The 12,285-nt window shown below is 47.0% G+C and overlaps 2 protein-coding genes and 1 non-coding gene across 3 annotated transcripts; 1 reads left to right on the forward strand and 2 right to left on the reverse strand.

Annotated features, from left to right (window-relative positions):
• Positions 1–3,925: 3,925 nt before the first annotated feature.
• Positions 3,926–5,723, reverse strand: LOC124655751. The gene is made up of 2 exons (XM_047194602.1): positions 4,897–5,723; positions 3,926–4,801 (listed from the first exon to the last, which is right to left on the reverse strand). Exons 1-2 carry the CDS (start codon positions 5,721–5,723, stop codon positions 4,048–4,050), a joined length of 1,581 nt encoding a protein of 526 aa, XP_047050558.1. The 3' UTR covers positions 3,926–4,047.
• A 2,703-nt stretch (positions 5,724–8,426) lies between these two features.
• Positions 8,427–8,500, forward strand: TRNAE-UUC. The gene has a single exon. It is a non-coding gene; the product is annotated as a tRNA-Glu (tRNA).
• Positions 8,501–8,722: 222 nt separating this feature from the next.
• On the reverse strand, positions 8,723–11,506 carry LOC124653893. Its single transcript, XM_047192952.1, has 8 exons — positions 11,401–11,506; positions 10,620–10,701; positions 10,404–10,530; positions 10,197–10,310; positions 9,918–10,116; positions 9,712–9,757; positions 9,367–9,442; positions 8,723–9,255 (listed from the first exon to the last, which is right to left on the reverse strand). Exons 2-8 carry the CDS (start codon positions 10,674–10,676, stop codon positions 8,957–8,959), a joined length of 918 nt encoding a protein of 305 aa, XP_047048908.1. The 5' UTR covers positions 10,677–10,701; positions 11,401–11,506; the 3' UTR covers positions 8,723–8,956.
• Between the last annotated feature and the right edge of the window lie 779 nt (positions 11,507–12,285).

Raw genomic sequence — 12,285 nt, forward strand, 5'->3', positions numbered from 1 at the left:
GGAGGCGGCGGCTAGGGTTGGTGCGGCGGGCTAGGGTTCTCCCGTCTCCCTTCAAGAGACGAGACGAGACAGTAATGATACTGAATTATTGTCTGATTAATCTCGAAGGAATACAAGTGTTTATATAGGAGGACGGCCTCCTCGAAACCCTAATTTACTTGGGCTAAGCCCCTAATTTACTTGGGCTAAGCCCACAACTAGCTACTAGTGGGCTTCCTACGTGTATAGGTCAGACCGACCATAACATCAGACATCTTATGCAAGCCGTTTATTACGACACTCAAATAAATGGATAAATAACATAGGCCCAACATCCTGTGCAAGTTATTTATTACACTCGCTCGGTCAAATAACATAGGCCCATATGTTGGATGAACTTCTAGACTAATTGCTTGCAGAGAACTCTTGCATCCAACATGGGGTGTATAGAAAAGACTTGATACGCTCCTTTTCATTAGCTAACTCTTTGAACCAATAATAATCCTTTGGGTATATATTTCCTATTTCTTCAATCTTGGAGCCATTCAAATGATATGCCAGATATGTCATCTGTGATGAACTCAAGAAGACAATCTCTTTATTTGGGTGAAACCCAAGTAACTCAATGTCGTAAAATAACTCTCTCCTGTCTTGTAACGAGTAACCATGATCGACCATGTTTTTGTCTTCAACATCCCCATCAGAGTTCCAATCAAACTTCTCCTCGGCTGTTTCTTTGTTGTTGTCTTGTTGAAACTTAGAATCACGGAACATGCTGTAGTTAATATCTTCTAAGAAATGCGCTTTTTGTGACAAAGATGAATCTATCCAGCACTTGTTTTTTGAATGTCCCTTAGCTAAAATCATATGGCGCATTATTTTTATGACTTTCAGTTTGGCCCCCCCAAAAAACATTACAAATCTCTTTGGTAATTGGTTAAGCGGTATTGCCAAGAAGGATTTGGTTCAAATTAGGGTGGGAGTCTGCGCTGTTCTTTGGGCTATTTGGAATATGCGCAATGATATTGTTTTTAACAAACCGACAAAACAACCTTTCTTGCAGGTTCTCCCTATGGCTATTCACTGGATCCGTACGTTGTCTTATCTCCAGTCCGAGGAGCAGCGGGATGTCATGGAGTATGGGTGCAACCGACTGGAGACGGTAGCACGGGATTTCTTCAGCCGGTGTGGGTGGCGGCTTGATCATAGGATCACTTTGTGATGCCGCTTTGTCTTTTGCTTTATTTTTCTTGCGTTGGTTGATTTTCAGATCAACTTGACATGAGACTTGAGTTGTAATAAGGTTAAAACTGGACTTGAATAAGGTAATAAAGCAGCCGTATGCATCTTTTTGATGCAGAGGCTGGGGCACATCCCCCATTTCGAAAAAAAAAAATTAACTGGTGTGCGAAACAGCTGACAGGGCATGTGCTTCAGTTTGTCATGCTTCAACATCCACACCATCTGACCACACGATTCATTAAGGATCCAAACTCGAAGCCAGCACATATCCCTACGCGAGCTGGCATCAAGTGCCACAAAGTACAAACTATTTCCCGATTTTGCTATTTTAATCTCCAGATAGTCCTCCGCGTTAAGACCCATTGGTTGTTTAATTACACTGTATGTATTGTTAGACAATGATACTCTGCAAAGTTAAATAATCGTTGCGCGAACATGTATTTAAAACCCTATGTCAGTAAGAGAAAAGTCGGACTAAACATTATAAACAGAGAACGTACGTACGGAGTACCTCATAAGGAAATCAGTTTGGCAGTGTAGATAAAGTGCTCCTCGAAAACAGGCAGCTGAGAGTTCGCTGTCACCCGCTCGGATTTTACTGGCAGTCCCTGCTGCATCTCCTTCTCGGACGAAATCCTTCTCCTCCCAACAGCCCGATTTGGACGAGTAAACAAACATCTTGCACACGGATGGTGGCCATTGTGATTCCTCCATCGAGGGGTCTACCTCCTCTCCCCGACGGTGGTAAGCCAGAGTGGGAATTTTAAACACCTTGTAGTAGGGTGATACCATCGGATCATACACTAGCCGAGCACGGTACCTCACATTCCCTGCACCGCGCTTACCCGGGCCTTTCGGCAGGATACTCCAGTGCCGAGTGGCGGGGTTGACTACGCAGTTATTGCAAAGCAGGAGGAGCCCGTTGCAGTGATCCTTGATGTTGTAGTTTTTCCAATCACAGCCCTGAGACCGTTGCCAGTAATAGCCGCAGTTGGGGCTGGCGGAGGGCAGGAAGCTGAGGTTGCCGCTGACGCCGGCAGCGGAGGAAGAAGGGCGGGCGAGGAATTCCGGGAACTTGTGCTCGTCGAAGTGGACGAAGAGGCCGGCGAGCGAGAGCGGGAGCAGATCGGCGCGCAGGAGGGGGCGGCCGTCCACGGCGTCGCGCCACGCCCTGCACACGCAGCGGGAGGCTGCGAGCCAACGCGGCGGGACGCGGCGGAGGATGTCGGCGAGCACGTCGTCCGGCAGGCGCGCCGCCTGGTCCTCCATCTCATCCCTGCCGTCGGCGTGAGCAGCCCTCGCGTCTGGAGGTTTCAGCGGCTGGCCCTCGTCGCCGGCCATCGCCCAGGGGCCTGGAGGGCCTTCGCGTCTGGAGTATTCGATTTGATTTGGGCCGGGGAGGGATGGAGACGATTTTTTTTAGTACTCCTATAAGATATTTTTTACAAGCCTTTTCTTTATTGTAAGATTTCTTTGTGTGATCCGCATGTAGAAAAAGCTTATCAATGCAAAAGCGCTATTTTTCTATCAAAGATTTGTTCTGTTTTCGGTAAAATAAAAAAAACTTTGTTCTTTTTCGAGATTTTTTAAATTTGTGTTTGCTCTATTTATCACTATAATCAAGGTCCCTCTTGGAAGCATATGCATATCACCTCACGCGGAAAATACGACCTAATCAAAACACGCGCATAGATTAAGTATTTGGTAAAGAAAAAGGCCATTGAAGTTCATCTCACATACTCACGCTGCCCCCAAACTGAGCAGAGATAGCCCAAGTCGTGCTTCTGGAATTCCTCTCCCCCTCTTATTTTCGTTCCCCTACGGTCTCCCACCAAGCGAGCGATGCAGTCTTCGAGCTCGATAGGCACACTGCCGAGGCTGTATAGGCGACTGATGTTAAGGTCGTGGAAAGCGATGCTCTCAACATCTGAATCTCTGGTGATGGCGGCGTCGACGAGGGAACAAAGGTCAGGTAAAGTTGAGTCGCTCTCAAGTACACAACGAAGAAGACCTTTTACTCTCAAATGTTGCTTGCCTAGATTTTAAACCAATGGAATACCACTAGAATGTGCAAAAACTATTTAGACTGAAGCATCACTCTTAGATTTATCATCTGGATTACTTTCAAATACAATTTTTTTACTTTCAGTTAAGACATTATACACTGCACTAATTTTTGTATCGTGTCTTATCTATGCATTGCATATTGCTGGTGAAATAAGTATTGCAAGGAACAACGCATAGGTATATGGCACAGCCAGGAAGGAAGAAGAAACCCAGTAGTGCTTGCTTGCTTCTTCTTGGCTACCCAAAGGGAGCACAATCTGACATCTTGTTTTGCTACAATTACAAGCTGTCAGTTTGACTCGGCATGTTGATAAAGAAGTTGGAAGCATTTGATCAGCACATACGAGAAAATGATACAGAAATCGAAAGTACACCTTTGATTTACAATGCAATCCATGTAGTTACTGACATCCCAAAATCCATCAGCCGTTTAAATGGAGTGAACTTACTTGTTGCCTTGTAGATAGATATCTGAAGCTAATGATAAGCTTTCTACAGGTAGAGAAATACATATATCTTGAATGCCAGATTCAAGAGAAGAAACAAACAAATACTATAGCAAGTATTAAAAACAATCATAAATTAGCAGTACTCACAACAGGAAAAAAACAAACAAATATAATTGTAACTCTTTTCCAATAGAAACTACCAACCCTTATGAAATACACGGAAATTAAAGATAACTTAAACATTGTCTGCAAGCCATTTCTCACATTGCTAAAATAGTTGACAAGCTGCTATGTGAAATGAACTTCTAGACTAATTGTTTCCAGGGAACTCTTCAATCCAACATGGTGTGTATGGGAAAGATTTGATTTTCTCCCGTTCATTAGGTATCGATTTGAAATGTGTATAATCCTGTGGGTATATATTTCCTAAGCTTTCAATCTTGGAGCCATTCAAATGATATGCCAGTCCAGTCCGCTCCGATGCACTCAAGAAGACAACCTCTTTATATGGGTGAAACCCAAGTATCTTGATGTCTTCATGATATATATTATCGTAATACTCTTCACCCAAGTAGCACTGTTCAACCATATCTTCATCCTTAAAAACATTATGAGTGCTGGAGTTCCATTCCAATTCCTTTCCAACTACTGATTTCTTCTTGTCTTCTAAATAACAATGGTCAACCATGTTTTCATATTCATCACTGTCAGAGTTCCATTCAAATTTCTCTTCAATCGTTGCTTTCTTATTTTCTTCTTGAAATCTAGAAGAAAGGAACAACTTGTAGTTAATATCTTCTAAGGTCCAGCGAGCTCGTCGGTAAACGCGGTGACCTAGCAGGGGCTTGAGGTCTTTGTCATGTTTCAGAATCCACTTCATGTGACCACACGATTCATCGAGTATCCAAACTCGAAGCCAGCACTTATCCTCATAATGCGTATCAAGCTCCACAAGGTACACCCCATTTGCTGATCTTACAACCTGAACACGTGTATAATACTCCTTCTCTGTGATATCCGCAGGTGGTTTAATTACACCGTATGTATTGGTAGATAGTGATATTCTGCAGAATGAAATCATGGTGTACCACTATTTGAAGATGAAATCTTCAGTAAGATAATAGTCAAATGAAATAAAAAAAAAGGAAGAAATATGTACCTCATGAGAAAATCAGCATTGCAACGTACATAAAGCGCTCCTCGAAGATAGACTGCGCTGCATCGCCAGTAAGCCACGTGCATCTTGCCATCGTCACCGACGATCCCTGCAGCATCCCCTTCTCGGACGAAATGCCTCGCTTCCCAACAGCCCGTGTTTGATGAGAACACATATATCTTGCGCGGCCATTCAGATTCCTCGATCCAGGGGTCTACCTCGCCAGCTTCAGGGCAGTAGAACAAGGCAGGGATCATGACAACCTGGTATTCATCAGGCGATACCATCGGATCGTAGGCTAGAAGGCCATGGTACCGCGCGTTGCCGGCGGCTTCCTTGGCCGGACACGTCGGCAGAGCATTCCACCGCCGCGTAGCAGGATTCACCACACAATTGTTGCTGAGCAAGAGGAGGCCGTTGCAGTGATCCTGGATGTGGTAGTCGCGGAAATCGTCCGCCTCGTCCCACCAGTGGCCGCAGTCGGGGCTGGTGGACGGCAGGAAGCTGAGGTCGCCGCTGACCGCCCGCGCGGAGGAGCGGGATGGGCGGGCGAAGAACTCCGGGAACTTGTGCTCGTCGAAGTGGATGAAGAGGCCGGCGAGCGAGAGCGGGAGCAGGTCGGCGCGCAGCAGGCCGCGGCCGTCGACGGCGTCACGCCAGGCTGTGCGGACGCATCGCGAGGCTGCGAGCCAGCGCGGCGGGACGCGGCGGAGGACGTGGGCGAGCACGTCGTCCGGCAGGCGCGCCACCTGCGGCTGCAGGTCGTCGTCGCGAGCGGCGGCCGCGTCCCCGTCGGTCGCGTCAGCGGGCTTCGCCTCGACACCGGCCATCCACCTCGCGATCCGGGGGATCCGGCGGTTTTCAGGCTCCTAAGACAGCGGACTTCACACGGGCCCGCCGGTGACGGGGTGTGGACAGCGAAGTAGAAGCTGCAGCGCGGCTGGAGTTTGGTTTTGTAGATAGAGTAGCTTCCTTTTTAAGGAATGATTTTTTTTGGGAGGTCCAATTTGGGATCGTAGCTAGGGTAGCTTCGTTGTTAAGGAATGATATTTTTTTTAGGGAGGTCTAGTTTGGGATCGTAGCTAGGTGGTTAAGGAATGATATTTTTTCTAGGGAGGTCTAGTTTGGGATCGTAGCTAGGGTAGCTTCGTGGTTAAGGAATGATATTTTTTTAGGGAGGTCCAGTTTAGAATCGTAGCTAGGGTAGCTTCGTTGTTAAGGAATGATATTTTTTTAGGGAGGTCCAGTTTAGGATCGTAGCTAGGGTAGCTTTGTTGTTAAGGAAGGATATATTTTTTTAGAGAGGTCCAGTTTGGAATCGTAGCTAGGGTAGCTTTCGTTGTTGAGAAATGATATTCTTTTAGGGAGGTCCATTTTAGAATCGTAGCTTGAGTAGCTTCGTTGTTAAGGAATGGTATTTTTCTAGGGAGGTCCTGAGGTCGCCCTAAACCCAGCCATCGGATGAAGAAGATTTAATCCTGCAAGGAATTGGCAACGCCTCCCTAGACTCCCGAGTCCCACATCTAGGATGGAAGCCTGCCACCCGCGCCGGCAGCACTGCCGCCCTTGCCGGCGGTGACGTCAACTTCTTGGTAGCACCACCGTTGTTTCTTGGTAGCAAACTCGTAGTTCCATGGTAGCACCTTCGCCCCCTGTTTAAATGCGGTGAGACATCCACAGTAGAGCGCCGGCGCAGCCACTGGAATTGCTTTGCCGCATCCGAACTCCGGCAAGCAGCAGCAACGCCTCCGATAGTAGCATGGACGCCGTCCTTTTGTAGCATCAGAGCTTGCCTAAGGTAGCACTGCCGAACTCCGATTGCAGCAACACCGCGTCTCCGATGATAGCACCGCCATACTTCTTTTGTAGCACACCCGTCCGCCTATGGTAGCACATCCACTCGCTTCTAGTAGCACATCCGCACAGACGAACTCCGATGGCAGCAGGTCTGCACGCTGCCGGTAGCAACTCCCATTAGCACTCGCATCACCACTGCCTACGGGTGGTAGCACGGTCGTCGACCGCTGGCATAGCAGCCGGAAACGGGGAATGGTCGCCCGTCCCTTGATCCTGATTCGTCGTCCCAGAAACCGAGTCGGAAACGAGGCTCGGTACGATGCGATTCGGCCCAGAAACGCGTCCCGTCCCTGGACTCTGGTACTATCGAATTGCAATTACTGCAGGGCTGGTAAACAGCGCGCCGCCGCTCATTCTCTTCCCCTCCCCTATGGTTTTCCAGACTCCTTGTTCGTGAGAACTCATCATTGACTCATGCTAATCAATTGATCTCCCCGTTGGGGAGAAGACGATTCAGTTTTCCATGGATTTCTCTCACCCTCTATAACTACTCCCATCCCATGAATTTCTCCCATCACAGATAAGTCAAATCACAAGCTACAAGCTGCTAGGTAAACACCTCTGATCCTGATTTAGAAAGTGATGGTGGTTCCTACTGATTTCAAGTCTGTTTTCTTCCATGGATTTGACCTTAGTCTTTGAAGATCTCTCTCCTCTCTTTTGTACAAGCTGCTGCTATCTGCAACTGGTGATTCAGCCTTGAGGTTCAGGAACGCCTACACCTGGTATCTGGCTATATGCACGTATTTTACTGTTTTCTTTTTTGGTTTGTGGCGATGACTGAATATCTGCACCGATCTTGCTTGTTCTGAGGTTTGAACTAGTTACAGGCTTAATCTCTAGTTTGGTGGTGTTTTCGTAGTACCGTACCGGATTCACCGTACCGGAACTGATGGGATCGCGTCCCCGATGTAAAAAAATCGATCTAGCGATGTGTACCCCTATTGTACCCTATTTTTTTCATCCTTCGACTCCTATCCCCCGTTTCCGTCCCTCGTTTCCGCCGTACCGGAAACATGGCAGCTATGACCGCTGGTAGCAGTATCGACCGCCGGTAGCAGTGTCGACCGTGCTTGCAACGCTACTGCGTGTAGTTTGCACCAACAACATCAACGGTTCCGCAGCAGCGCCATCGATCGTGGCGGATGTACCAGAGGTCCCTCAACAGCGACGAAAATGATTTGGTGGTTGGAGCAGGACCGGCGGGGAACAGGGGGAGGATGCAGCGGGGAGAGGAGGGGGGAAGGGGCGGCAGCGACAGAGTAGCTATGATGGTGGCTGAGCAACGGTCCTAAATCTCCGGCCATGGAGCCGTATTTTGGGCTAGCATATTTTGGAGGTTCACGGTAAGAAAGAGGACTGGATGAAGGGGAAAGAAGATCGGTAGGAAAATATCTGAATGCTCGATAAGCATGTGTGTTGTGCGGGGCCAGCTAGATAGCGTGCCTTTTCTGGGGACACCAAAACGCCACACAGCCCACACGATGAAATCCATCCAACGACACTGAAGGCGGACGATGCGATCAGTTTGATCCCCCCGAGGGTTCGGCAGCGTTTTCCTATTACAAATAAAGATCTGTGAGTGGGCCAAATCAAATTGTTTCAAGTGAAGGTTGGAAAGAAACGACCACTTCTTAAAAGTCTACATAGATAAGTTAACTGCGGTAAACAACAAGTCCATCGTCGTCCAGCCCGGTTAGGATACCTGGCTTTCACCCAGGCGACCCGGGTTCAAATCCCGGCGATGGAGTTCTTTTTTTTCTTTCGTTTTTTCTGTTTTGCCCCGCGTTATGCCCTCCCTTTTTGGTATACTGTGAATTTCATTGTTGTTGCTCTGGAAAAGTATATCAACAAGCTCGTCGTTGTTCCTCTGCGAAAGTGTATCAACAAACCCAGCAGAACCTACAGTAAACTATGAATGATGAATGCAAATGTACATGGAGCGCTTCAGTGGCACATGTAGATAGATGCATGCAAAAATGGAACATTCCACTAATCAGAAGACCCAATACATGCTACATGGAAATATCACAAAATTAGACCTATATACAGATGTTTTCCTTGCAACAATGTTAAGGTAATAAAAACGGTTTCAAGATCCCACGCCCAAATGGCATCGATTTCATGTCGCAACACAATGGCACGAGCAGGGATGTGAGCAGAGCAGCAGTTCTTCAGTTATTCCTCAGGGTTTACTGCAAGCTCCTTATTCCAGCAGAAGCTGCTCTAACTCATCAAATCCCCCGTCTTCATCGTAGAATTCTCCTGATTTGTCATTGTCAATCACCGCCAGTTCAGTGTGGCCATCGTTTTCGTCCAGGAATTCTCCTGGTTCGTCATTGTCAACCACCACCAGTTCATCACCGGGTGACACACCGGTTTTCTGGTAGAACTCTTCCTTCTGGGCATCCCACTCTTTCACGATTTTTCCTACCCTGTCGCCCAGCAGTTTGTCATTCTGAAGGATGTGCTTAGCATCTTCCACATCAACCGTTTGGCTCAACTCTGACAATGTAAAAGGGAATGACGAAGGGATAGCGGTAGGGTCATTGGCAGCTCTAATAATGCAAATGGAATTCCAGATAGTACAAGAAGATGATGGCAACAGATAAGCACCTGTGAACGCTGATTCTTTGGCTTTAGCGTAGTCCATTGACAATTTCTTGATAGTATCAAGTTCAAGCTCCTCACCCTAGATGCATATAGATGTGTCAGCAACAGAAGAGTATGAGTATCATCGCTCACAACACAGCAATTCCTTATTCAAACCATTAATAAGAATGGTTACAGCATGCGCAAACCACTAACATTGGCAGAACAGAGGGGGTAGGCAGGGAGGTGCACAGAACAAATGATAACACTCTCCTTATGTGGCAATGCCCCAAAGTATGTTAAATGAAACTAAAAAGAGGACATGAAAGGAAATAACTGCAATGATATATGCAAAGATACTAAACTTACCAAGTCTGTGTGTGTATATCTCCCTATTTGAGTATTTGCAAATAACCTGCAGCATAAACATAGAATTCAGAATATTAGTAAGTACTCATAAGTAATGTGTTCTTGTTTGCACACATCGAATATAGCGAAGGAACAGCTTACTACCCTACAAGAAGAAAATACAAAATGCTAATGATGACAGATGGTAAAGAGGTAAATCCACGTACTTGTTACAGGCAAATTTCACCCGCTTAGTCTGGAATGCATTGAATTCATCAACCTGCTTGGCCCCATGGTCACCAAGCAAATTGATGAATCCAAACAAAAACATGCCTTTGTCTAGCATCCTTTTGACAAGTGCTGGTACGAGACCAACTCCGCTCTGCTTAGCCTCCATGACGAACTCTTTGAGTTGTTTGCACTCCTCTGTTGCATGGGCACATTCAGCGCATTAATCTTCAAACTCCAATAAACCTTAAATTAGTGACTAACAAAATATGCCTTACCAAGAGACAGATAAATTTTGAAGTGTGGCTTGTATGGTTGGCACTCATAAAGACAGTAAAGGCAGTAAAGCCCAGCCAACCTCTGGCATAGAGAACTTTGGGAAGTCATATAGCCTGTGTGAATACATGAAAGGGAAAATGCATCAGCAGTTCTGCAAAAAATATTATCTGCAGTGAAGTGCCAATTTCCAGGAAACCATAGCCTACCGATACAATGCAAAAAGAGGGACTGCATGAAAACACCAGAGTTTGTCTTGGGTCTGCCCTCATAGATGTAAGAGAACTTCTTGGCCATCCACACTCTCTTGAAATCGGTGAATGACGTGCAATTTTCCTGCCACACAGAAATGCAAAGGGTGCTACTTATTTAACATTTGGTATGAACATGACACAACTAGATGAACTCCATGAGACAAAAACTACCTTGGCATAATCATCTAGCAGCTCGTCAATATCCAGCTTGAAAGGAGCAAGATCCATACTTCGGTTGAGGCCAAACGTGAATCTGAATCCAGAAAGAGCTATTAACTTCAACAACATGGAAAGAAAAAAAAATGTAATACTGAAACAGGCACCGGCTATCAGAAGAACACCGCGATGAGAAATAAATCATGCAGCAAAACTTTCTGCACTTTTATAGTTCTTCCAGTCACTGCACTTTTCAGCTTGGTTTTCTAGCCTACCTTGTGTTCTATACCTACAGCCACTGCATTGTCCACTCTTTTTCTGGCATTCCGGTGGCTTTCGAAAAGCACTTGGTTACTAGAAACTAGTAAGCAGTAGGGGAGACGGTACTGGAGCAAGCTCCGGGCCAAAAATGAAGCGCTTGCATACTACCCTGAAGAAGTTCTCCTATTGAAGCATAGAAATGGCTCGATTGCACAATGAATGCACACTTTGGACTCAATTCTTAGTGAACGTAGATGGAAGGTTCTATTCCGGCGGTCCTGTCACTGACAGCACAACACCACAGTTGTTTCAGTTTGTGGAGTTGCTTCGTTCTGTAGAATTTGTTCGGACCATGGGGTGGGTCGGTGATCTGTTGGGTACTGACACTGACGGATAGAATAGTTTCGTTCTACTTTAATAAAATGATACTGCTGGTAACAAACGTCTTAATTCAAGACTGCAGAGTGCAGTCCAAGTCTCCAAGACACATAGAGAATACAAAAGGAAATTGATATGAATGTAAATAAGAAATTACTTTAGGGCTTGGTGGGTCCTCGGAGAGCAGAAGGACTGGAGGGGGGAGCCGGGGATCGGCTGCTGGCCTGCTGCGTGCAGGTTCCGGCGCGGAGACGGGGCGCCAGTGTGGCGGCGCAGGCGCGGCTAGCAGTCGGTAGAAGCGGCGGCCGGCATGGCTGGAGCCGGGAGGCGACGCGGACCAGCGGCGGGCGAGAGGACGACGGGGCGGCGAGCGCGCGTAGCAGAGATCGGGGGCCGTGGGTGGGTGGCGGGAGGGAGCGGCGAGCCGGCAACGAGTGCCTGCAGGTCTGGCCGGCTCGGAGAGAGCGAGCCAAGTTCGTCTCTTTCTCGGGTTGGTGCGTGGGCCTATGCAAGACGTTCATGGGCTACAACTGGGCTCGATAGGGGCCGGTAGGGGGATGAGGCGGCAACAGGGTAAAAGTGTGATGTAGTATTCTCCAAAAGTTCTCGAAAATCAAATGTGTTCAAAAAATAGAAAATTGACAACTAAATAATACGGCAAACATTTTACATTGGCCTCAAGACAGCGAGTTTATCCCAAATATGCAAAACAAGATAATATCTTATAATTTCTCCAAAAAGTGCAAAGTTTCACCCAAAAGGTGGCTACTTTCACTCAAAAGACATTCATCTACGCCATTGCCCTTCAAGCATCGCGCGATAGGATCATCTTTTGCTTCTTCTCAATCCAAGCCCTTTGCACTGGGTCAAAGATGGTGGACAAGTCGGTGAGCATGACCCGGTTCTCCTCGGCCATGCTCTTGGCTTCGACCTCCAAGACCATGGACTTGGCATCGGCATCCATGAGCCTAGCCTTGGCTTCGGCCTCGACGAGCATAGACTTTGCAAGGGTCTCTTTCACCTCAAGAGCTCTCATTTGAAG

This window comes from Lolium rigidum, chromosome 5, assembly GCF_022539505.1.
Source record: "Lolium rigidum isolate FL_2022 chromosome 5, APGP_CSIRO_Lrig_0.1, whole genome shotgun sequence".
In the NCBI taxonomy this organism is placed as follows: Eukaryota; Viridiplantae; Streptophyta; class Magnoliopsida; order Poales; family Poaceae; genus Lolium; species Lolium rigidum.